Consider the following 25,917-nt stretch of genomic DNA (forward strand, 5'->3'; position numbering starts at 1 on the left):
ATCATTGTGTGTGGTTTCTGCAGAGTTGATTCTGCTGTGAAAGTTGTTCGCGATTCGAACAGCTTTCCAGCTGGCTTTACTCACGTTGTTCAGCCACTTGCCGTTTCCATTCATAAAAACATGAATGGAAACGTCAAGTGGCTGAACATCTTCCCATCAGAATGCTGTGGTCAAAATCTGAAGAGTAGTATTCTGATGGGAAGATGTTCAACCACTTGACGTTTCCATTCATGTTTTTATGAATGGAAACGGCAAGTGGCTGAACGACGCTAGTAAAGCCAGCTGGATGCTATGTGACTTATCTTGGCCAGCATTTCACACCCGCGATTTTTGTACCTCGCGTATCATGCGACCCCCGAAATTTAGGCTTCAAATTAGGTGCTCAAAAGTCGCATGTTACGCGAGTATATACGGTAGTTAAAAGCTCACTAGGACAATTCCATTGTCGGAGGTGAAACAGATAAAGGGCGGGATTCTCCGAACCCCCCGCCGGGTCGGAGAATCGCCGGAGGGCGGCGTGAATCCTGCCGAATTCTCCGACGCCGTGGGTTTGGAGGGGGCGGGAATCGCGCCGGTCGGCGGCCACTGGCAGCGCCCCCCCCCCAGTGATTTTCAGGCCCGCGATGGGCCGAGTGGCCGCCTGTTTTCGGCTGGTCCCGCGGCGTTGATTAGAGTAGGTGCTTACCGGCGGGACCTGGCTGCGCGGGGGGGCCTCTGGAATCCTGCGTGGGGGGATCTGGCCCCGGGAGGTGCCCCCACGGTGGCCTGGCCCACGATCGGGGCCCACCGATCCGCGGGCGGGCCTGTGCCGTGGGTGCACTCTATTCCTCCCCGTCGGCTGCTTGTGGTCCTTCGCCATGGCCGATGCGGAGATGAACCCCCCCCCCTTGCATGCACTGGCATGACGCCAGCACACGCTGGCGCTCCCATGCATGCGGCAACTCGCGCCGGCCGGCGGAGGCCCTTCGCCGCCGGTTGGCGTGGCGCCAAGCTCCTTCCCCGCCAGCTGGAGTGGCGCAAACCACCCCGCCGCTGGCCTAGCCCCTGAAAGTGCGGGGGATTCCACACCTTTGGGACGCCTGACGCCGGAGCGGTTGACGCCACTCCTCGGCACCGGAGTTGTCCGCCCCGCCGATTCCTGCAGAATCCCGCCCAAAAAGTTACATCAACAAATCAGAACAATTTGTTTTTATGAATCGTGGGGGGGTCGAGACAGAGCAGATATTGCAAAACTGTTCTCATTGGCAGAAGGCTCGGTACCAGACACCAATCTAAGAATCAAAAATGACATGAAGACTGTTTCATTGCAGAACTGGTTAGGACATGCAAGGCTGTGCCCCCGAGTGTGGCAGAGGCAGATTCAGTCCTGGCTTTCAAAAGGGAATGGGACTGAAGCACGAAAAATGTGACGGGATATGGGGGAAAGGAGGGATAGTGGGATTGGCTGTGTTGCTCTTGCAAAGGACTGGCACACCAGTTTGAATGGTGTTGCAAACATTCTATGATTTTATATGGCTCCTTCAACACAATGAAACACCCCAAGGTGCTTCACAAAGGCATTATAGGAGCATGGAGTCGAAGATTGACTTCTGGTTGCATTCGTGAGCGGAGCGGTCGCAGCAAAAGGGCTCTCGCAGGCCCACGAAGTCGGGGCTTTTTCAGGGGGTCTCCATAAAAAAAAAAATTTAAGTCCCGCGAAATCAGGAGCAGGAGAACTGGGCCCTCGGGAGCGGAGCGATCCAAGGGCAGACATAGAGGCCGCAGTGCAGGCAGCAATGGCCAAGGCCCTGACAGAGGTGCAGCATGCCCTGGGCAGAGCAGAGGAGAAACTGGAGGCCCATGGGGAGAAGCTGGAAGCCCAAGAGGCGACCATTAAGAACCATTAAGGAGCTGGAGAAAGCAGCGACTGACATGAGCGACCGGGTCACGGCCCTGGAGAGGGAGGTGACGAGACTGGGCACAACACAGGGGAGCCTGAAGGGCAGAGTGGACGATCAGGAAAACCTCTCGAGAAGTCAAAATGTCAGGATAGTGGGCCTACCAGAGGGGATCGAGGGTAGAAACCCCACGACATACGTGGCCGAGATGCTGGACAACATAGTGGGGAGGGAAACCTTTCTGAACCCACCAGAAATGGACAGAGCTCATCGGTCGCTGCGCCCGAAACCCAAGGCAGGAGACTACCCGAGAGCAGTTATAGCTAAACTGCACCGGTACCAGGATAGGGAAACAATCCTGCGCTGGGCCAGGGAAAATAGAGCCTGCAAATGGGAAGGACATGCCATTAGAATTTACGAGGACATTGGGGCAGACGTAGCCAGGAGACGGGTCGAGTTTAATAGAGCGAAAGCAGCTATTCACAAGAGCAACGTGCGTTTTGGTATGCTGTACCCAGTGAAACTCTGGGTCACATACCAAGAAAGAGAATACTTCTTTACAGCCCCCGCCGAAGCAAACAAGTTTGCCGAGGAACACGGGCTGGAAAGCCAGCAGCGAGGGTAAAAATAAGGAGCCCCTGGCAAGGGGTAACAACACGCCGACGGGGGGGGAGGGGAAGGGTGATGCAACGCCAGGCCCCCCCGCCCCCGCCACGGCTAGCGCACCCTGAACAAAAAGCAAACCACTGCCCGAGGGACCGCTTCAGGTGGGAGACCAGGCCCCAGCGCGAGGGAACGAGAGTAGCGGAGAAGGGAGAGCAAACAAGAGGAGTGCAGGGTAGGATAGGGGAAGAGCGGGCAGAAAACCGTAGAGGCCAGGCAGGGGAGAAGTGAGACAGTAACTCCCGAGAGGGGAGCCACCGCATGAGCAGAGCCGCAGTGCGCCCCCAACAGGGGGGAAGGCGCCAGGCAGAAGGTGGGGAGTGGGGGAGAGGGGGGGGGGGACACCACTCAACAGCGGGAGAGCAAACGGGGATAGGAACAGGGGAAAGAGGAACAAAGGAGGGGTATACGGGAGAGGGGGGAATAGGGAGAGATCGGGGAGGTGGACACAGAGAGGGAGAGACCGGGGAGGGGGGACACAGGGAATTAGGGACAAACAAGGCTAGAAAAGGAATAGGGCTACAAAGTGCCACAACCAAGGGCTCAAAACAAGGAATCGCTGCAAGCACCCACCCAGTACGGTCTCTGGGCGAAGGGAGACCCCAGAGTGCAGGGAACACCCGCATAGCGGATACACAGTGGACGGCCATGGCGGGTGCCCCCGGGACAAGGGGAAACCCCGGAGCACAGAGACCCGACCGCGTGAAGACAGCAGCAACAGCGGCCATCCTGGATGGCTCCCTAACAAAGGGAAACTCTCGGAGGGCAGGGGCACGTCCACCAGGTTAACCCCACAGGAACGAGGGGGCAGAAGCCCCCCACCAGGATAGTCACCTGGAACGTAAGGGGACTCAACGGCCCAGTGAAGAGATCCAGAGTCCACACCCAGCTAAGAAACATGAGGGCCGACATAGTCTTCCTCTAAGAGACACACCTGAGAGAGCAGGACCGACTGCGGGTAAGAAAGGGCTGGGAGGGACAAACCTACCATTCCTGCTACGGGACAAGGGCCAGGGGAGGTGGTGGCGATACTGATCGGCAAGAGGACAACGTTTAGGGTGACAAAGATGGTTATGGACTCGGGGGGACGGTACGTCATGGTCAACGGGGCCCTGGGTGGCGCACCGGCAGTACTAGTTAACATTTATGCACCCAACTGGGACGACTCGCGCTTCATCAAGAAGACCATGGCAGACATCCCTGACATAGCAACGCACCGACTAATCACTTAACGACTGGAATGTCCAGTCCATCAAGGAACCGTTTCATCCCGGACTCCCCCATTGGGGGCTCTGAGGTGTACAGCCCTTGGAAGAAGACCCTGAAGGTTTTGTTGATCTTTTCTGGTTCTGTTTCTAACGTTCTGTTTCTAACGTACAAACTCAACATGAGCAAAAGCGAGATCTTCCCGGTGCACCCTCAAGGAGAGGGGGGGGGGGGGCTGTACTAACGGGGCTGCCGTTTAAACAAGCCCGACATAAATTCCGCTACCTGGGGATCCAAATAGCCCACGACTGGAAAAGGATCCACAAATGGAACCTCACCAGTCTGACGGAGGAAGTAAAAAAGGACCTGCAAAGATGGAACACACTCCCACTCTCCCTCGCGGGGAGAGTCCAGACGATCAAAATGAACGTACTGCCCAGGTTCCTCTTCCTGTTTAGATCCATTCCGATCTACATCCCCAAGGCCTTTTTCAAAGTGCTCAACAAACTAATCATGGAGTTCGTATGGCGGGGGGGGGGGGGGGGGGGGGGGGGGGGGGGGGGGGATGCTAGGATCCCAAAGAAGGTCTTACAAAAACAAAATCCAGGGGGGGCTAGCCGTCCCAAACCTACAATTCTGCCACTGGGCGGCAACGGCCGAGCGAATAAGGGGATGGATCCAGGAGCCAGAAGCCGAGTGGGTGCGCGCGGAGGAGGCCTCCTGCGTGGGGACCTCCCTTCCGGGCCGTTGCCACGGCAGCACTCCTATCCCCACCCAAAAAACACTCCAGCAGCCGGTGGTGATAGCCACCCTCCAATCCTGGAACCAACTGCGGCAGCAATTTGGCCTGACCAAAATATTGGACAAAGCTCCCATCTGCAACAACCATAGGTTCACACCAGCACTGACTGACGCCACCTTCAAAAGGTGGGGGCAGGACGGAGGGACACTGACAGTCAGGGACCTATACACGGACGGCAGGATCGCAACACTGGACGAACTGACAGAGAAATTCCAGCTAGCCAGGGGGAACGAGCTAAGGTATCTACAGCTCAAAAGCTTTCTACGAAGGAGACAAGGACGTACCCACAACCGTCACGACAGACACTACTGGAAGAACTACTGGACGCAAGCATACTAGACAAGGGAAACTGTAGTGACATGTATGACCGACTGACAGATAGGGCCGACACCGTTCTGGATGCAACAAGAAAGAAATGGGAGGAGGATCTGGAATTGAGATAGGGTGGGGACTCTGGAGTGAAGCACTGCATAGGGTCAACTCCACCTCCACGTGCGCAAGGCTCAGCCTGACGCAGCTAAAAGTGATACATAGGGCCCACTTAACAAGAACCCATATGAGTAGGTTCTTCCCAGAGGTGGAAGATAGATTTAAACGGTGCCAAGGAGGCCTGGCCAACAACGCCCACATCTTCTGGTCTTGCCCCAGACTTGTGGAGTACTGGACAGCTTTCTTTGAGGCAATGTCCAAAGTGGTGGGGGTGAGGGTGGAGCCATGCCCGATAGTGGCGGTCTTCGGGGTATCAGACCAACCAGATCTATTCCTGGGGAGGAGGGCAGACACCCTTGCCTTTGCCTCCCTGATCGCCCGCCGTAGAATCCTGTTCGGCTGGCGGTCAGCAGCACCACCCAAAGCTGCAGACTGGCTGTCCGACCTCTCGGAATCTCTCCAAATGGAGAAAATCAAATCCGCCATCCGAGGGTCAAACAATGGCTTCCACAGAATGTGGGAGCCATTCACGCAATTGTTCCGGGACTGGGGGTACCAACAGTCGGCCACTTAATTGTTGTAACTCATTTTGCCAGGTGTACAGAGTTGCTGCTGTTGAGTTGGTACACAATACCCTACCAGTTATTCTATTTTATTTTTTATTGTATTTTAAAAAATTATTTACTATTTTTTTTCTTTGGTATGTTTGGTTGAGACCTTCTCTTCTATATATGTGTATATGTCTCTTATCCTGTGTACATAACGGTAAACATACTAAACATACAATTGCCTGCAGGGCGTGTGCATGTTTATCAGAACTAAATAGTATCAGTTTGGAACTTGCAATAGGCACGCTATAGAACTTTCTTTTGTACAAGGCAACTTAAGGAGTGTCTTTGAGAAAAGGGCATCATGACCTAAACCAGGGTGATGAATGCTTCTAAAATAAAATACTGACTGCTTTGGCCATGGGGCCAGGTGAGGGTGGCGGAATGGGGGGGGGGGGGGGGGGGGGGTGTGCTTTTTATCTGATGACTGTGAGACCAAGTGAGAGTGGATGGCGGGGATGGGGGGAAATCTTGAGACCATAATTGCAAAGGAGGAAGTTTTGAAAATCAACTAAAAATTACTATTTATCTTGTTCAGTTCCAACATTATTGCCTCTCTGCTACACCAACCCCCTCAGTTACAGTTCCCATCGAATCACTCCAAACGCACCCTGGAGATCCCCTGGCTCAATCCCCCACAGGCTGTCCCAGAAATACGACAAAAGGCATCCCTAAAGGGACACGAAACAGTTGAAAGGAGGCATAAATAGGTGCCTTGAGCTTTCTTGCCAATGGATGTTATTTTGTTCACGATATCAAATTGAAAATCCCTTATTGTCACGAGTAGGCTTCAATGAAGTTACTGTGAAAAGCCCCTAGTCGCCACATTCCGGCTCCTGTCCGGGGAGGCTGGTACGGGAATCAAACTGTGCTGCTGGCCTGCTTGGTCTGCTTTATAAGCCAGTGATTTAGCATTGTGAGCTAAACCAGCCCCTAACTTTAAACTAACTTTAATTAGATGCAACAACCATCATGGTACAGATTTAAGGAAGGGTTATAAAATCTCTTTCTTTCCTATTTTTTCCCCCTCTTTTTCCCCGTATCTCCTTTATTCTTTTCTCATCTATTTTTTTAAAACTCTCGCTCTCTCACACACGCACAGTTCCCTGCTGCAGGGGTGAACTCTGAGGTAGTGAGAATCCAGGCTGAGGTTTGAACATGGAATGATAAGGGATGTTCGCCCAACTAGACTCGGGACAGCTAGTTTGTAAATAGCTTCTGGCTGGGAAACAGAAATCTTGTGTATCATTTTTAGTCCATATGAGCAACACAAGGAAACACTTGCATCTCACTGCAAAACGATATTTTATTCTTTCAAATGTTCCCTGTGAAAAACAAATTGGCTGGCTTAATTATTTTGCAATCCTTCTTCCAAGATGACAACGCAGTGCACGTCGGAAAATGTGTGAGATTTTGACAATCCTACACCGAGTGAGCGGGACTTACCGCACAACCCATTGTGTGTTTCATGGTGGCAGAGGCCTTTGGCTAGCGGTGGATGTTCTGGTCCCGCCTTTATCAAAGGGGGTTGGTTTCCTGTTGAATTCACCCCGTGCCGCCAGGAAACCCCCATGGCGAGAGTGTGCTGTTGTTGGGATCAGAACATCCTGCCCGCATGAACGGCTGGCAAAGTCCAGCCAATGGGGTGGGATTTCCCGGTGTTGCCCACCATGAGACCAGAAAGCTCCAGAAAGCTCATATCAAAGCTCCAAAACCAAGGACTTGGCTCTCCACTCTGCAACTGGATCCTTGACTTTCTGACCAACAGACCACAGTCAGTAAGAATGAACACCAACACCTCCTCCACAATAGTCCTCAACACCGGTGCCCCGCAAGGCTGCGTACTTAGCCCCCTACTCTACTCCCTGTACACACACGACTGCGTGGCAAAGCTTGGTTCCAACTCCATCTACAAGTTTGCTGACGATACGACCATAGTGGGCCAGATCTCAAACAACGACAAGTCTGAATACAGGAGGGAGATAGCGAACTTAGTGGAGTGGTGCAACGACAACAATCTCTCCCTTAATGCCAGCAAAACTAAAGAGCTGGTCATCGACTTCAGGAAGCATAGTACTGTACACACCCCTGTCAGCATCAACGGAGCCGAGGTAGAGATGGTTAGCAGTTTCAAATTCCTAGGGGTGCACATCACCAAAAATCTATCCTGGTCCACTCATGTCGACGCTATCACCAAGAAAGCACAACAGCGCCTTTACTTCCTCAGGAAACTAAGGAAATTTGGCATGTCCACATTAACCCTTACCAACTTTCACAGATGCACTATAGAGAGCATCCTCTCGGGCTGCATCACAGCCTGGTATGGCAACTGCTCGGCCCAGGACCGCAAGGAACTTCAGAGAGTCGTGAATACCGCCCAGTCCATCACACAAACCTGCCTCCCATCCATTGATTCCATCTACACCTCCCGCTGCCGGGGGAAAGCAGGCAGCATAATCAAGGATCCCTCCCACCCGGCTTACTCACTTTTCCAACTTCTTCCATCGGGCAGGAGATTCAGAAGTCTGAGAACACGGACGAACAGACTCAAAAACAGCTTCTTCCCCTCTGTCACCAGACTCCTAAATGACCCTTTTATGGACTGTCCTCATTAACACTACACCCTGTCTGCTTCATCCGATGCCAATGCTTATGTAGTTACATTGTATATCTTGTGTTGCCCTATTATGTATTCTCATGTATTTTCTTGAATTCTGTTCAATTCCCTTTTCTTCCCATGTACTGAATGATCTGTTGAGCTGCTTGCAGAAAAATACTTTTCACTGTACCTCGGTACACGTGACAATAAACAAATCCAATCCAAATACCTGCCCGAGGTCAACGGACCTTTAAATGGTTCTGTCAGGTTTTCCATCCCGCCAGCGATGATTCCTGTTGTGGGCGGGACCAGAATATCTACCCCGCTAACTTGCTTGTGATATCCCAGAGGTCATACTAATGTTTGACAAAATCTTGGACTGTGAAAGAGCATTCCAGATCACAGAGGGTACAAGGTTCACTCACAGGAGTGACTGTGAGATGCAAAGTGAGCCGTGAGAACACGTGGAGGTGGGGAGAACCATGGGGTTTGTTGTACAGATGGGCCACCCGCCCACAACCCACAACAAGACTGTTAGGTTTCACTTGGCATCTCAGTTGGCCCATGGGTCGGCAGGCTTCCAGCCACCTCCTCCACTGCCCGTCCCCTGTCCTCCTCCCAGCTTTCTACCTGGGAGGGGGGTTAAATTCCAACCCATGGAATGTGTCCACGGTCGGGGATGCTGTGCATTATAACATAACTTAGTCATGAAATGTGTCATTTGCTCCAATTTGTAACTTGTCTCTCTCTTGTTTAGTGAAAGATTATTAAAGGTTATAAAGAAAGTTCTGGTTTGATATGAGTCAGAACACACTTAAAGATGGATTGAAATTCTGAAACCTAACAGCACTGTGAGTGTACCCAGAGCAGGTCAACTGCAGTGACTCAAGAGGCTTCTCGCTGTCATCTTCTGAGGCAATTAGAAATGTGCAGATAATTCTAGCCTTGCCAGTGATGCTCACATCCCATGAAGATATAATAACGTCTGGTGTGGTAACTAGCTTTGAAGCAACAGCTCATTCCGGAATGGTGCAGTGAGTAGTGGACAAACGTCAAGCTGATATGTTTTTTTCCTCCCTTCCATCTTTCAGATCCTTGGTGTTGCTGGGATCTCTGTCTTTTGTCGGTACAGCATTTGGTGCCTATAACATGGCAATGGCTGCCCTGAGCCCATGTCCTTTACTCCAACATTCAGGAGCTGGAGCATTTCTGATTGTGAGTATGGAATAAAAAGGAAGAATAAATACTGCTAGAACATGGATTGTCGAGTAGTGTGTGTGTTGGAGAAGGATTCTCAACATCAGAGTTACATTCAACAACACAAAATCTTGTCACCATTAACATCCTCTTTATTCAACTGGTTGGTAGGCTTGTGTTTAGTGAAGTTTCTGTTTATAAGAACATAAGAACTAAGAGCAGGAGTAGGCCATCTGGCCCCTCAGGCCTGCTCCGCCATTCAATGAGATCATGGCTGATCTTTTGTGGACTCCCCTCCACTTTCCGGCCCGAACACCATAACCCATAATCTCTTCATTCTTCAAAAACACTATCTATCTTCATCTTAAAAACATTTAATGAAGGAGCCTCAACTGCTTCACTGGCCAAGGAATTCCATAAATTCACAACCCTTTGGGTGAAGAAGGTCCTCCTCAACTCAGTCCTAAATCTACTTCCCCTTATTTTGAGGCTGTGCAAATAACCTGCCCGCATCTATCCTATCTATTCCCTTCATAATATATATGTTTCTATAAGATTCCAACCCCCCCCCATCCCTCTAAATTCTTACAAGTACAGACCCAGTCTACTCAACCTCTCCTGGTAATCCAACCCACTCAACTCTGGGATTAACCTAGTGAATCTCTCCTGCACACCCTCCAGCGGCAGTACGTCCTTTCTCAGGTAAGGAGACCAAAACTGAACACAAAACTCCAGGTGTGGCCTCACTAACACCGTATACAATTGCAGCATAACCTCCCTAGTCTTAAACTCCATCCCTCTAGCAATGAAGGACAAAACTCCATTTGCCTTCTTAATCACCTGTTGCACCTGTAAACCAACTTTTTGCGACTCATGCACTAGCACACCCAGGTCTCTCTGCACAGCAGTATTTTTTTATATTTTATCATTTAAATAATAATCCCTTTTGCTGTTATTCCTACCAAAATGGATAACCTCACATTTATCACGGTGAAGGATGTCAGTGTTGGGAAATTTGGGTTGTGACTACCCGTGATGTGTACTGCTTAGATACCATTAAGCAGCCTTGCATAAGGTACTGGACTATGCATATATTTACAGGGGAGAGTAAAGGTATGGAGAGGACTCCATGGCATGTTGCTACCTAGCTCTACACATCACCAAGGTGGGCAGAACTGGACTCAATCCCAGGTTAATCCTTAATGTACCGATCCTTATACCACAGAAAATGGAAGACTTTGCAATGTAGACATGCAGTGGTGTTGCTGGGAAGTTCCATTTTCCCCATGGCCATCTATGAGCAATGTTGTGAATTTAATGGTATTTTCCCATGTGCCTACCTCTTTATTTATAAAAATTCAATACTAGTTAAGGCAGCAGAGGTCTCTCTGCGGTACACCATAGACAAATCCTCTCATGTATGTTCCGTTCAATAAAAGTTGCTTTTGCTGCACTGTGCCTATTTGGGTTGCACATTTAAAGTAAGCTTTATTAAAACAGTGGAGCGAGAAATTTGATGTATAGCCCAGAGTAATTGTCAGGCTGCAGAGGGTTAGAGTTGCAGATGCCGGGTTTCTCCTCTGGTGACTACACCAATAGAATTTTTTTAACACTATGGCACGGTTTGAGGACAGCTCAGTCCTAAATTGCCAAGTGACTGGAATGACGTTGGGGGCCACTGGACACTATGCAGCAAATGGTTGTCAGGCTGACAACCTTACCCACGGGCACTTGAGCTACAGGCAGCTGTTACAGAAGCTGAGTTTGTTTGCAGTGCAGAAGACTGCGAGAATTCTTATTGAGGAATTGAAGATCTACAGGTGTATTGACAAGGTGAATCCTGAGAAACTGGGCATGATTTCCCCAAGTGTGATTAAGTCTTGGCAGACCTTGAAGACCGATTGACATCCCCAAAATGTACAAAATAGTGAGGGGCCTGGATGGAGTGGATGGGAAGGGCATACCTACTTTAGCAGAGAGATCAGTAATTGGAGGGTGTTCACATAAAACAATTGGTAGGAGGATTAGAGAGGAGGTGAGGAAATGTTTTATCACCCAGAGGGGTTGTGGCGTCTGGAACTCACTGCCTGAAAGGGTAATAGAGGCAGGAACCGTCAACTCATTTCAAAGGTGCCTGAATATCCACCTGAAATGCCATAGCCTTCAGGCTATGCACCAAATCCTGGAAAGTGGGATTAGGCTGGATGACTCATTTTGTGGCCAGTGCAATATGATGGACCGAGGGGCGTCTTTCTGTACCGTAAACTTATATAATTCGTTATGATTCTGCAAAAGAGGTCATGAGGTGACTATTAGAAAAGGGAAAATGACTGAACCGACCAGATCAAAAAACATAGAGCATTAGTAAAAGTACAGTACAGATTGCAGTGGTTCAAGAAGGTGGCCCACTTCCAACTTCTCAATGGCAATTAGGAGTGGGCAACAATACCTGGCCTTACCAATAATGCCCACATCCCAAGAACAAATAAAGAAAGAAGATAGAAATACTATACAGGGAGGAATGGGGTAGAGGCAGTTTGGATATAACTATTGCACACAGACGTGGGAATGTTTGCAATAAACTGCAGGGGGTTGTAGGGTGGAAGGTGGTAATTTAGACTGATATGAGTAATTTCAATAAGGCGTTTCCAGATATTTAATGGTTTAAGTCTTGAACTGCGTGTTCTACAAGAGAATCGTGTGCAGTTCTGGAATCCACATTATAGGAGGGATTTGATAACACTGGAAAGGGTGCAGAGGAGATTTACCAGGATGTTGCCTGGGCTGGAGAGTGTTAGTTATGAATAGAGATTGGATAGACTGGGGTTGTTTTCCTTGGAGCAGAGGAGACTGAGGGTGGGTGGGTGAGGTGGGGGACATTGATACAGTAGACAGGAAGAAACTTTTCCCCTTGATGGAGGAATCAGTAACCAGGGGGCAGAGATTTAAGGTAAGGGGCAGGAGGTTTAGAGGGGATGTGAGGAAAAACCTTTTCACCCAGAGAGTGGTGGGAGTCTGGAACTCGTTGCCTGAAAGGGTGATGGAGGCAGAGACCCTCGTAACATTTAAGAAGTATTTAAATGTGCACTTGCAATGCGAAGGCCAAGGGGTAAGTGCTGGAAAATGGAATTAGAATAGTTTGGTGGTTGCTTTTGACTGGTGCAGACACAAAGGGCTGACCAGCTTTTTCGATGCTGTAGACCCTATGGCCGCGATTCTCCGAGGACGCGCCGGTTGGGAGAATCGCCGGCCGCGCCATTTTAACGCGCGACGCCGGTCCGACGCCGTCCCGCCATTCTCCCAACCGGTGAGAATGGCCCGTCGAGTTCTGCGCGCGCCAGCCGGAGAATCGCCCGATTCTCCGGTACCCCTGCCATTCTCCGGCCCGGATGGGCCGAGCGGCCGCTCCGACCCGACAGGTTCCCGCCGACGCCGTCCACACCTGGTGGACCTGGGGGGGGGGGGGGGGGGGGGGCGGCCTGTGGGGGGGGGGGGGGGGGGGGGAGTGGAGTTCCTTCACCGGGGGGGGCCTCTGATGGGGTCTGGCCCACGATCGGGGCCCACCTCCTTTCCTCCGCCGCCCCGCAAGATCCATCCGCCACCTTCTTGCGGGACAGCCTCGGTGAGGACGGCACCCGCGCATGCGCGGATGACTTCACTTACGCGACGCCAGCCGCTTCATTTACGTGGCACCACTTTTTACGCGGCACCAAGGCCCAGTGCGCGTAAAATACGCGACGCCGCTCCTAGCCCCTTGGGGCGTGAGGATAGGGGGCTGGGAGCGGGCATCGACGCCAGAGTGAAAACCGGAGTGTTCCACTCCGGCGTCGTAAATTTATCTCCATTTCGGAGAATCGCGCCCTGTGACTCTATGAATATTGAAGAAAGCCAGCTGAACTGAGGTGTTTCTTATAACTTTAATTGCCCGTGTTCAATTTTAAAATGTGGGACTAGTCACGGCTATTTCATTTACCCTTCCTTTGCAAAGTCGCTTTTCTGCTGATTGGCCAAAGAAATGTTAAATATTCAGTTAAAGCAATGGAGGTTTGTGAGAGAGTGCATAATATTTTCTGACATTTTTATAGGATTAATAACAAAAAAAACCATGAATATCCTTCTTTTTTTTAACAGGAGGTAGAATTTGACCCAGCCTGTCATGGTGGGAGACATGATGGCCAAACCCACTTTAATCGGAAGTCAGGCCTTGCCTCAGGCTCCAGGCGGGAAGGAAACCTCCTGCCATTATATTGGAGGCAGCAATGGGCCCATGCGGGAAATTTGTGGAAGGGTGTCAATATACTCATCCATCATCCAACTGAGCCCACCGGAATTTGGTGGTAACTTGGGGATCAAAAAGGATTTGCACAGCTCTACCACACTTCCTGAAGGTGGCCCAGCCCCTAACTAGGGGAATCCCCCATTGTCAGGCATTCTGTGCTCGACCGAGGGACCTGGCATCAGGAAGGGAGCATTGCCTTTGCCTTCAATTGCCCCTCTCCCACAACCCCCTCTCTGTGACTAGCATTCAGCCCTCACCCCCTGAGTCCAGGGTTCTAACGACAATCCTTAATGAAGTCTCTGCATCGTTACCAGCAGTAGCCGCACTCCCGGTATCATCCCGGCAATGGAGAGTTGCTGGTCTCTAATTGCCGTCAACTCTTGGCGGACTGGATTTGCGCTGGCCAGGATCCTAAATCCTAGGAAAGGCCTGATGCTGGCTAATAAGTGGATTTAATTTTGGTCGGTGCTCCCCGATAGAAATGACATGGGTTCCCCACCAGTTCTCCAATCGGTGATGGGATTCGCTTTGTGAACATTAAATCTAGCCCAGTGTGTGCTGGCTTTAAGCACATTTATTTCAGCTGTTGCAAATACTTTAATTGCTGCCTCATGCTAACCAATGTTTCAGAGCCTTTTATTACTGTGAATACTCCTGTCCATTCCAATTCTCTCCTGCTCCTTCCCACTTTCCAGACCTTTGCTTTGTACGGTGGCTGTGAGGAACCTAAACCCTCCCATTGGTTGCTAGATTCCTGTGAGTCATAGGTTGTGGGATTTGACCTGTGTTCAAGTTGTGAATCAATTGCTTTTGAAAATCTCTGATCATTATCAGTAAATCAATGCAACAACATAATGAACCCAGTCAGCACAGTTGACATTGTCATACTGCTGTTCAGGGACTGCAAATACATTTGATTCCTTCAGGACTGCAGTAAAATGTGAATGCAACTCCAGTAAGACCAAAAAGAATGAACTTGCATTTACGTACCCCCCTTCAAGACCCCAGGAATCCCAAATGACTGTACAGCCAAGAAGGACTTTGTGATGTGTTTCAGCACGGTAGCACAGTGGTTAGCACTATCACTTCACAGCGCTTGGGTCCCAAGTTTGATTCCCGGCTTGGGTCACTGTCTGTGCAGAATCTGCACGTTCTCCTTGTGTCTGTGTGGAAGGGTGGAAACTGTAATGTTGTGATGAATTTTTTAAAAATATTTTCCGGGCAGCACGGTGGCCTAGTGGTTAGCACAACCGCCTCACGGCGCTGAGGTCCCAGGTTCGATCCCGGCTCTGGGTCACTGTCCGTGTGGAGTTTGCACATTCTCCCCGTGACTGCGTGGGTTTCGCCCCCACAACCCAAAAATGTGCAGATTGGCCATGCTAAATTGCCCCTTAATTGGAAAAAATAATTGGCTAATCTAAATTTAAAAAAAATATATATATATTTTCCAATTAAGGGGCAATTTAGTGTGGCCAATCCACCTACCCTGCACATCTTTGGGTTGTCGGGGTGAGACCCACACAGACACGGGGAGAATGTGCAAACTCCACCCAGACAGTGACTCGGGGCCGGGATCGAACCCGGGTCCTTAGCGCCGCGAGGCAGCAGTACTGACCACGTGATGAAATCAAGAAACAGGGGTACAGTTTAAAAATAGGGGGCTGGATTCTCCGATCGGCGATGCTGAAATCGCGATTGGCAACGGACGGAGACTACAAATTCCCGACAGAATCAGGGGCAGCGCCGCTTCTGCGATGCTCCGCCCCCCTCCAAAGCCGCCGCGCCACGTATCCAGGGCCTCAGGCCTTTTCCTGAAGCCTGCCCCCTGAGGCTCCGCCCCCGACTGGCCGAGTTCCCGACGGCGTGGCACACGTGTGGTCGCACCCACATCGGGAACTCGGCGCGGTGGCTGCAGACTCAGTCGAGCACCGCCACAGTCAGGGGAGGACCGATCCACGGGCAGGGGTGGACATATTTGAGGCTGGGGGCACTGTGGTGGGGCGGTCCGGGACGCACAAGCCAGCCGAAGCGGATATCGGAAAATGCAGCCCAGGATATCTCTCATTTAAGATGGAATGTGGAGGAATTTTTGCTCTCAGAGGATGGTTAGTGTTTGGAATTCTCTTCCCCAGCGAGCAGTGAAGGCTGGGTCATTGGAAATATTTATATAGGGATGGGTGGTGAATGTCTGGAACGTGCTACCAGGAGAGGTTATGGAAGCAGATACATTAACGGTGTTCAAAAGGCATTTCAACAAATACATGGTTAGGATGGGTACAGAGGAAAATGGCACTAGGATGCGCTGAAGGTTTTTCCCAAGGTTGGTATCATGACTGGTACAGGCTTGGAGGGCCGAAGGGCCTGTTCCTGTGCTGTATTGTTCTTTTTTCTTTGAAACCAATACCTGCCTTGCCAGCGACTCCCACATTCCATGAAAGCATAATTTGTTTAAAAAAGGAATGCAAAAAGAAGCTCAGTAAGAAGTCTTTCAACACCAGGTTAAAGTCCAACATGATCGTTTCAAACACTAGCTTTCGGAGCACTGCTCCTTCCTCAGGTGAATGAAGAGGTAGGTTCCAGAAACGTATATGTAGACAAATTCAAAGATGCCAGACAATGCTTAGAATGCGAACATTTTCAGATAAGCATTGTCTGGCATCTTTGAATTTGTCTCTATATATGTTTCTGGAACATGCCCCTTCATTCACCTGAGGAAGGAGCAGTGCTCCGAAAGCTAGTGTTTGAAACACACCTGTTGGACTTTAACCTGGTGTTGTAAGACTTCTTACTGTGCTCACCCCAGTCCAACGCCGGCATCTCCACATCAAAAAGAAGCTGGCGAGGGACATCAAGATATACAAGTTATTTCAATCATGGTAGAAGCAAGAGATAGTCAAATGTGATGTGGGTCCTTTAGAAAAGTACGGCTAATATTGCAGCAGAAATAAAGAAATGGCAGACGGGTTGAACAATTACATTCGTGGAAGAGCATAAAGTACCCTGCAATCCAGGGAAACAAATAACGAATCAAGCACTAGAACTGCTGGATCTGTCACGAGTAGGCCAATGATTAATTTGAGAAAGTAACTAAAATGGTAGATAGAGGATTGACCATGTATGTTGTTTATATAGAACATCAGAAGCATTTGTTATGGTTACAGATAAAGACTGCTTGCTAAAATTAAAGTTCATACAATTGAAAGCAAATTATTGACCTGATTAGGGGGATGGTGAGGTGATAGAACAGAGAGTGCTGCGACAATGGATATATCCTCCTCCAATTCTCTTCCCACACCCAGTGTTACACTTAACTGGTAATTCCCGGAACAGGTCGCTAGTCCGTTGCTAGGGGCTTATAGCTTGAGGGGCTCCATTCCACATTAATTGTAGCACAGCAGGAGTCTCTCCCCCTCTTACTGCCAGTCATTTGTGTGTTTGGAAAGATTTGCAGGTTGATACTCAACCTGTTTGTCCGCGTTATGAACGCACCTTCCTTGGCCATCAAGTCCTGGGGTGGGACTGAAACATGGAGGTTTTGGTTCAGAGGCAGGGCCACCAACCACTGTGCCACAAGAGCAATGGATATGTACTTGAATTAAAAGCAGCTATCCCATTTGGAGCCCCACGATGATTTGTGCCGGGACCTTATTGTGATCTGGAATGCGCTGCTGAAAGAGCGTTGGAAATAGATTCAATAGTAACTTTAGAAAGGAAGTTAGATAAATAATTGGAAAAACTGCAGGGCTGTGGGAAACGAGCATTGGAAATGGAACTAACCAGGTAGTTCTTTCAAAGGACCAGTAGAGGCCTGATGGACTGAATGGCCTTCTTCAATGTTGAATCGGTTAATGATTCTATAAAAGCAAGTCTCAGGCAAATACTGTTCTCCTTACCTATTTTTTTCCAAATATCGCTTGTTGCCACGTAGCAAAACTTAAATCAACACAGTGTGAAGCTGAGAACTTGCTTTCTCCCCTGAGGCATCAATTGTTCAATCGAAAAACATTATTCCAATTAGTCTCTGTTTAATACATTTATACATCAGCACTTTTGTGGTTTAAGGAGCTATTTCTTCTGGCCATAAAATACCAATTATATAATCATCATTTTCATGATTCTAGGTTATGTACAGATTGATTTTGTAATATTCAATCTTTTTATAGGAGCCAAATTTGTTCCGGTTAGAATTCGCCTTCATATTTTCCAATTTGATGCAGCACCTCTCATAGTCCTTTTAAATGCTTTACTCAATGTAATGTTTCTGTTGCTGACAAGACAGATTGGGCGTCATCCAAGGATGCTGGGCGGGAGTTTGATGTTTTCCTGTGGTGCATGGGATTGGCCATTGGCCACCGATCTTTACACCGTTTTGCGCGGCTCGCCCATCCCGCCACCGGGGGAGCTGCTGCAGAGGGTTGCCATTGGCGGAACTGGAAGATCCTACCTTCTGCAAGGGCTGGAATATTCAGCCCATTGTCTCTGACAATGCTGCATTCCCTCAGTGTTGCGCCAGATTTGGCCTCTGGAGTGGGACTTATGAATATGCAAACAAGGTGGAGGAGTAGGTCATTCCGCCCCTCGAGCCTGCTCTGCCACTTGATAAGATCATGGCTGACCTGGTAATAACCTGAAATCTGCATCCCGCCCACCCCCCATAGCCCCCCTTGCTCACCAAAAATGTATCCACCTCTGTTTTAGACCTACAATCTGCTAACTCCAACATTTGAAATGGTGGATCACGTCCAGCCGTTTACCATTAGATCTGCTAGTGGAGCATGCAAGATATAAATCCACGCGACTCAGGAGCTGCATGTTAATGGGCATTAGAAAACTGGTCTCACTGGAGTGTCTTGGGCTTAGAATTCTCGTTGCTGCTGTACCAGACCTTGGCCCCACTCAGTGGACTGCTTGGGGAAGGAAAATTAAGAGCGAGGAAGGGCCAGGGTCAATCCCACAGCAGATGCTCAATTCCATGGCAATTTCTATGGCTGTGCAACTAAGGAGGGCTTATCCCAACTAAAAACAGATTATGCACTCTACATCAGATTGCAAGCTCTGAGAGTTTGCCGGGTGCAAATTGCCTCCTGCATTTCTCACATTACAACAATGACCATACATTTCAAATGTTCTTCAGTGGCTGTGAAGTGCTGAGGGACATCCTGGGGTTGTGTAAGGTGCTTTATTAATGCAAGGCCTTTTCAAAGACTCCATGCCAACCTTGGGTTGTTGAATGAATTACTATTGCGATTATTTTATTGAACTGACTGATCCCTGTTTGAGCCTTTTTATAACAAGCTGTTTTCCCCTCGTCATGCAGGTTATTTCGTGGATTTTGTTTTCCGGGACCTTGTCGTATGTCAAGGTAATGATTGGAGTGATTTTTCGTGATGAGAGTCACAGCGCCCTGGTGTGGTGTGGAGCAGCAGTGCAGCTGGGATCCATGTTTGGCACACTGACCATGTTCCCACTCGTAAGCGTGTATGACATTTTCAAGGCTGGGGACAGCTGCAAGTCGAACTGCCCCTTCTGACACCTTCCCCACCCCCCCCACCCCCCCACCCCCCTTCCCCCCCAATAAAATTGCGTCTTTTGACACCTTCCCCATCCCCTCAAATCGAATTTCCCCTTCTCACACCCCAAACCACATTCCGACAAGGTAAATGAGAAAAGGAAAGAGACCATGGCAATGAAGAAACAGAAAAAAAGCAGTTCAAAGCAATTCATGCTGTCAGTTAAGATGAAAGGTCATCTCAACCTGTAAAATGTTGCTGTCTGACCAGCTGAGTGTATCCAGCATTTTTTGTTTTTATTTACCGAATGTTCTTTGCACGTCGCGGTGTCGATACACAAATTTCTCTAGAATTTCACTCGCTGATCACAGAAAAATAGATTTTAATCTGTAACCTTTGAATGTTTGACTAAAATCTTGGGGTTTTTGCTTCCTATTGAATGTATTCCTTTGCTTAATGCCTGCTTGCAGAGCAGAATAGCTAGAAATAGCAGTTGACTGTCCTGATCAAAGTACATCAAGGTAAGATTAAACTTAAGAGATTTAGGATAGAGGGCAACAGGTACTCTTTTCTATAGAGGGTTGCGAGGGTGTCTAAAACACACTGATAAAATGAGAGATCATGTTGACATTTAAGAATAGATTAGATAGGTGTTTGATGGAAAAGGGGAGGTGCTTATATGGGATTTGGACTACAATTTGTTTAACTGCCTGTGCACAATTAAAGATTTTTTCATATAAATTTATAGAGTACCCAATTCTTTTTTTTTCCAATTAAGGGGCAATTTAGCGTGGTCAATCCACCTGCCCTGCACATCTTTGGGCTGTGGGGCTGAGACCCACGCAAACACGGGGCGAATGTGCAAAATCCACACGGTCAGTGACCCAGCGCCGGGTTGTAACCCATTAAAAAAACAAGTGTAACTTACCCAATAAAACTGGCTGTTTAATGTTAGAAGAGCCGTCAGTTGTGCACATCAACACTGTCAAAATCCCAAGGATTTTACTGGAAATATTGCTCAAGTGTTGGGTTCTGGGAATTGACAGCTGCTGTGAACTCTCATTTTGAGAGAGAGAATGTGGGAGAGTCACAGTGCTCACAGTTTATATGTCAATTCAACGCAAACACTGTAAAATAACAATCCAATTGAAAAGTTACAATTATTTACCGTGAGTCTTAATTAGTAGGGTAAAACTAAAAGATTTTCTTTTTCTTCCACCGCTTTATTAGGCTGTTACTGATAGCTGAATGTTTTGTCACTGAATTGGAGGTTGATGTTGGGAGAGGTGAGGGGCAGATGCCCATGAGGCACTTGGATACTTGATCTTGGATATTGTGATGGGATTCAGCCGGTCAGGTCTGTCCCCCTGGTGATGGAAAATGACCATTTCTTTTGCAGCTGGCCATCAGATTGTGGCTGACAGAAGAACGATTCCACCATTCAGTTATCCGTCCAGAACCTGAGATGTGTTTCCAACCTCGGCACTATTGTCTATTGACACCTCCATTACATTGCCCGCTTCAGCTCATCTGTTGCTGAAGACCTTACTTGTGGCTTTGCTGCCTCTAGACTTGACTGTTCCAATACACCCCACGCTGGCCTCCCACATATCCCCCCCTCCACAGTTAACCAAAGCTCTGCTGACTTATCCCAACTTCGTTAAACTACATTTATATGGGGCAGCATGGTAGCACAGTGGTTAGCATTGCTGCCTAAGGCGCTGAAGACCCGGGTTCGAATCCCGGCCCTGGCTCACTGTCCGTGTGGAGTTTGCACGTTCTCCCTGTGTCTGCGTGGGTTTCGCCCCCACAACTCAAAGATGTGCAGGTTAGGTGAACTGGCCACACTAAATTGCCCCTTAATTGGAAAAAATAATTGGGTGCTCTAAATTTATTTTTTTTTAAACTACATTTATATATCACCCCTGTGTTCACTGTCCTACACGGGCTCCTGGTTAAGCAATGCCTCAAATTTAGAGTTCTCAGCTCTGTTTTCAGATCCCTCCATGGCCTCACTCCTCCTGATCTTTATCTCCACAAACCTGGGAAGTAGCTGTACTCCTCTCATTCTGGCCTCCTGAGCATCTCTGACTTTAAATTGGGCTCCATGCTTTGGATTTCCTTTGCCATCTCTCTCTCCTGCACACCCATCCTTTAAGATTCTCCGTGAAATCTACCACTTTGATGGAGCTTTCATTCATATGCCCTACTATCCCCTTCTCCGGTTTGTTTTTTCATTGTGAAGTACTTGGGGTATTTTGTTGCATCACAGGCACCACATTAATGTAACTTGTGTTTGTTATTCTCCTGTTACTGTGAATTTCCCTCGATACAGGCAGGAGCACTGTGGTGAATGTGATTCACCCTGGATTATAATCTGTATATACATGTGCCTATATTGTAAGTGCAGTTGCACTACCTGACCACCAGGGGGAGTAGCTCTGGGAATGCTTGAGAATTGTACTGGCTTCCCCCTTGGTTCCGCCCAGGACTCCTCCCCCTGGAGCTGCTGTATAAAGATCAGTGCCACATGGTCAGCCGGCCAGTTCACCGAAAGTTCAATGGTTAACCGGCTGGCTCTGTTGTGAGTATATTAAAACCACTATTCTAATCCTACAAGCACGTGTCCGTAGAATTGTTGGTTCCAACAAGCACCATGGGCCAGATTGCCTCCTTCTGCATTGTACCATTCTATCATTCCAGGAAGTTGCTGCTCGGTCAACACAGCGTTAAGATGCTTTGGTATTTTATTTCAACATACAAGTTTGAATCCGAGTCTCCGACGGTTTCTCCAGGTCATCTGGGATTCAAGGTGTTCCATCGGGGTAAAGGTCTCTGGAACTAATTAAGATTAATAAAAGGATAGGAATGCCATTGACTATCAGTGGGGTTTCAGGCTGGTTTAACTGATTGAATGACTTTTGTGGCGATTAGTCAAGGGTTACTAACTCTGATGGGATGTATTTTTGGAAATTTTATCACATGTTTTTTCATCTCAAAACGTCAAATAGTTTTTCTACTCCTTTTCCAATATTTCTATATCAGAAAAGCATTCAAAGAATGCTACATTTCTGATAACACTGATGAATTTCCTCCTAAGATGTTCACAATGTGTCCGATGTGGTTCAGTGGGTAGCACTCTCACCTCTGAGTCACAAGGTTCGGCATTCAAGCCCCCAGTCCAGGGCTTGAGCACCAAAACAAAAATCTAAGCTGCCCTCCAGTGCTGTACTGAGGAACTGCTGCACAGTCGAAGGTGCCGTCTTTCTAACGAGACGTTAAACCGAGTTCCCATCTGCCGGCTTGGGTAGATGTAAAATTTCCCGATTCGAGGAAGAGCGCAGGTGGGGAGGGGAGGGATGGGGGTCGGGGGGGGGGGGGGGGGGGTCCTGGCCCTTATCCATCCCTCAATCCACATCCCAAAAAGTTAATTAGCTGGTCACTGTCACATTATTAACCAACTTCATAAAAAATGTTGGCAGAATGCGGGTGCCTGTGGCAGAGGTTCCGAACCGCTGTGCCCCCAGGCTCCACAAGTGTGCCGCAAAATAAGATTCAAAATGATTAAACGTGAATGAAAGTGAGGTAAATCTAATCTTAGTTTTCAGCTCCTTGGTCATCATCTGCAAGTCACAATTAACCCTGGGCCACCCAGGCTTGCGTCGGCTGGGGATAGACGGCACTTGCGTGGTTCAGATATTTTACATCGGTCAGGCGCATGTGCATGGGCTTAACCATGTAAAAAATCAGAACCGCACGTGTACAGCCCTTTCCCCCCTGATTCATGCACAGGAGATCCACGGTTCTTTGGGGATTAGGGATGCCGACCATGGCATGTGCCTGTGCAAAAAGCAAAAGCCCAAAAACAGAGTATAAGCCAGGGAGCTATATAAGGAGCCAAGGGTAAGTGTCCACACAAATAACATCAGCTCAAGACACTTTTCTCTCCACCGTGAGATTAGGCAGGGAAGTCCTATGTCCTCTCTGTTGTTTGCACTCGCGATTGAGCCATTGGCCATCGCATTAAGAAGTTCAGGGGTACGGAAAGGGATAGTGCGGGGGCGGGGGGGAATAGAGCATCGGGTGTCCTTATATGCCTTATCGGGTGTCCTTATATGCCGATGACTTGTTGTTATACGTGTCAGAACCGAGTGTGTCAATAGGGGGAATATTGGAGCTGTTTTGGTTGCTTGGGTCTTTCTTGGGGTACAAATAAAATCTAGACAAGAGTGAGTATTTTGTGGTGTTTGGGCCGGGGGTAGGGGCAGGAGTGGGGGGGGGGCTGCCATTCCGCAGGGCAGGGGCTCACTTTAGATACCTGGGGGAGCAGGTTGCTCGGGATTGGGGTGGGCTCAGTAGATACAACATTTCTAGTCTGGTGGGGAGAGTGAAAGCTGATCTGGCAAGGTGGGATGGTCTCCCTCTGTCAATAGCGGGTTGGGTACAGGCGGTTAAAATGAACGTGTTGCCGCGATTTCTGTTTATTTTTCAATGCCTGCCAATTTTCCCGCCAACGGCATTTTTCAGAGAGATTGAAGTGATGATTACCTCGTTCATATGGGGAGGGAAGGTGGCCATGGTTAGAAAGGTGCTGCTACAGAGTGGAAGGCAGACAGGAGATTTGGGTCTTCGGAACCTGATGTATTATTACTGGGCGGTGAATGCGGAGAAGGTGCGGAGCTGGGTCAGAGGGGTTGATTCCCAGTGGGTCAGACTGGAGGAGAGTTTGTGCAGGGGGTCGGGGCTGAAAGCACTAGCAACAGCGCCGCTCCCATGACCCCGGGGAAATACTCAGGGAGTCAGGTAATAATAGCTTCATTGAGAATTTGGAGGCAGTTTTGCCAACACTTCGGGTTGGGGGCAGATTCAAGGGAAATGCTGATTCGGTGGAACCACAGATTTGAGCCTGGGGAGTGGGACCGGAATTTTCGGAAATGGGAGGAGAAGGGGATTAAGACACTAAAAGATTTGTTTCTTGGAGGTCATTTGGGAGGTTTTTAGGATAATCTCTAAAGTGGTGCATGTGAAACTGGACCCGGGCCCTCGGGAGGCCATATTCGGGGTGCCGGACCAGCCGGGGTTCGAAACGGGTGCGGTGGCAGATGTTGTAGCCTTCGCCTCATTGATCGCCCGAAGGCAGATCCTGATGGGATAGAGAGCAACCTCCCCACCCTGTGCCCTGGCGTGGCATGGGGACCTGTTGGAATTCTTGACTCTTGAGAAGGTTAAGTTTGAACTGAGGGGAAGGATGGAGGGGTTCTACAATTCATGGGAATTATTCATTATGCATTTTCAAGAATTGGATAGCATCGAACATGGGGGGGGGTTTGGGAGTTGGGAGGGTTGGGGAAAGGGGGACTGTGTGTGTTAATGGTGACCATGGGTGATTCCTGATTCCTTTTTGTCATTTGTTTATGTTAACATGCAGGCTAATGTCTGGGGTTTGGTGGGAGGATGGGATCGTTGTTATTGATATGGGGATTGACATTATATTCGTTACTGCTTATTATTTATTGTTGGTGGGTGCAAATGTGGGAGAAAATGTGAAAAAGGAGGAGACTAAAAATATTTTAAAAATAGACCAGGGAGAAGCGAGGGAGATGGGGAGAGGTTGAAAAATAAATAGGAGAGAAGACAGGGAGAAGTAAAATAAAAACAAAGCTCCCAGTAAGGCAAGAAGACAGAGGCAAGAAACAGGAACTAATTGTGGTAGGCTATATTAGGGGTATCGTGGTACCTAGGTGGGATGTACCTTATACTGTAGTATGAGTGGTAGAACCTGCCTGCTGGTTCCGCCCAGCAGGCGGAGCATAAGAGTCTGTGTTTCACCCACAGCAGTCATTCTGTACCGGATCTGCTGGGGTAACTACTTATTTATTAAAGCCTTCAATTGGTCTACAATCTCGCTTCAGTAGTGATTGATCGTGCATCACTAATAAAGTTCAGAAAAGGAGAAACAGGTTCCAATATTGCGTTTGATGTGCAAACGGTGATGACTTTCATTGTAAACTTCTTACACTAATGAAAATTGTATTAAATGGTGCCTTCACATGTTTTTTTGAGGTTTGGAGACCAAAGGCTTTTTGCAAAAGGGCAGTTCAGTTGGAGAAAATGGGAGGTGTGCCTCAAAATTGTTTCTAGTATAAAGGTGTGCCATGATGTAAAATAGGTTAGAACCCACTGGCCTATGGTGCCAACACAACCAAAAGGGACGAAGCACAGAAGTGCCCTTGAGCGAAAGCTTAAGTTTCTGGAGATTTCAGGGCAATCCAGGAGGGTTGGCAACCCTAGAGTGGGATAGTAAGCTTCCAGGGTGCAAAATATTCAGGTGTTCATGAGGACATTTTCTGTTGGAATCTAATTGATGCATTTGTCATGTTAAAGGAGAGGACATACATGGGAATGAGTGAAATGCATAGTTATAATAAATATTAGGCAGAACCCACCAGCCCCTCAAAGAGCAGAAGATGTTTGCCAGTGGTGGTGTTCCCCTGCGTCTGCTGCTCTTGTCATTCTGGCTGCTAGAAGTCATGGGTTTGGAAGATGCTGTCGAAGGAGTTTGCTGAGTTGCTGCAATGCATCCTGAAGATGGCACACATCAAGACTTGGAGGAGCAGAAGTAGGCCATTTGGCCCATCAAGTACACTGGTGTGGAGGAGGGATGAATGTTTAAGCATTGATTCAAGATAACTATTGTGGTGAATGTGTAACTGGTAATTCACACTGTACCTTACTGTTGTCCCTGTG

At 48.6% G+C, this 25,917-nt stretch overlaps 1 protein-coding gene across 1 annotated transcript in view; it reads left to right on the top strand.

The window, feature by feature from the left end:
* Positions 1 to 19,190, top strand: part of slc52a3 (solute carrier family 52 member 3) — a 56,349-nt gene extending 37,159 nt beyond the window's left edge. Inside the window, exons 3-4 of the mRNA XM_038801284.1 lie at positions 9,276 to 9,399; positions 18,978 to 19,190. Of these exons, the coding sequence (XP_038657212.1) occupies positions 9,276 to 9,399; positions 18,978 to 19,190 (337 nt within the window). The remainder of the gene's footprint in view (positions 1 to 9,275; positions 9,400 to 18,977) is intronic.
* Positions 19,191 to 25,917: the final 6,727 nt, after the last annotated feature.

This window comes from Scyliorhinus canicula, chromosome 7, assembly GCF_902713615.1.
Source record: "Scyliorhinus canicula chromosome 7, sScyCan1.1, whole genome shotgun sequence".
Taxonomy (NCBI): Eukaryota; Metazoa; Chordata; class Chondrichthyes; order Carcharhiniformes; family Scyliorhinidae; genus Scyliorhinus; species Scyliorhinus canicula.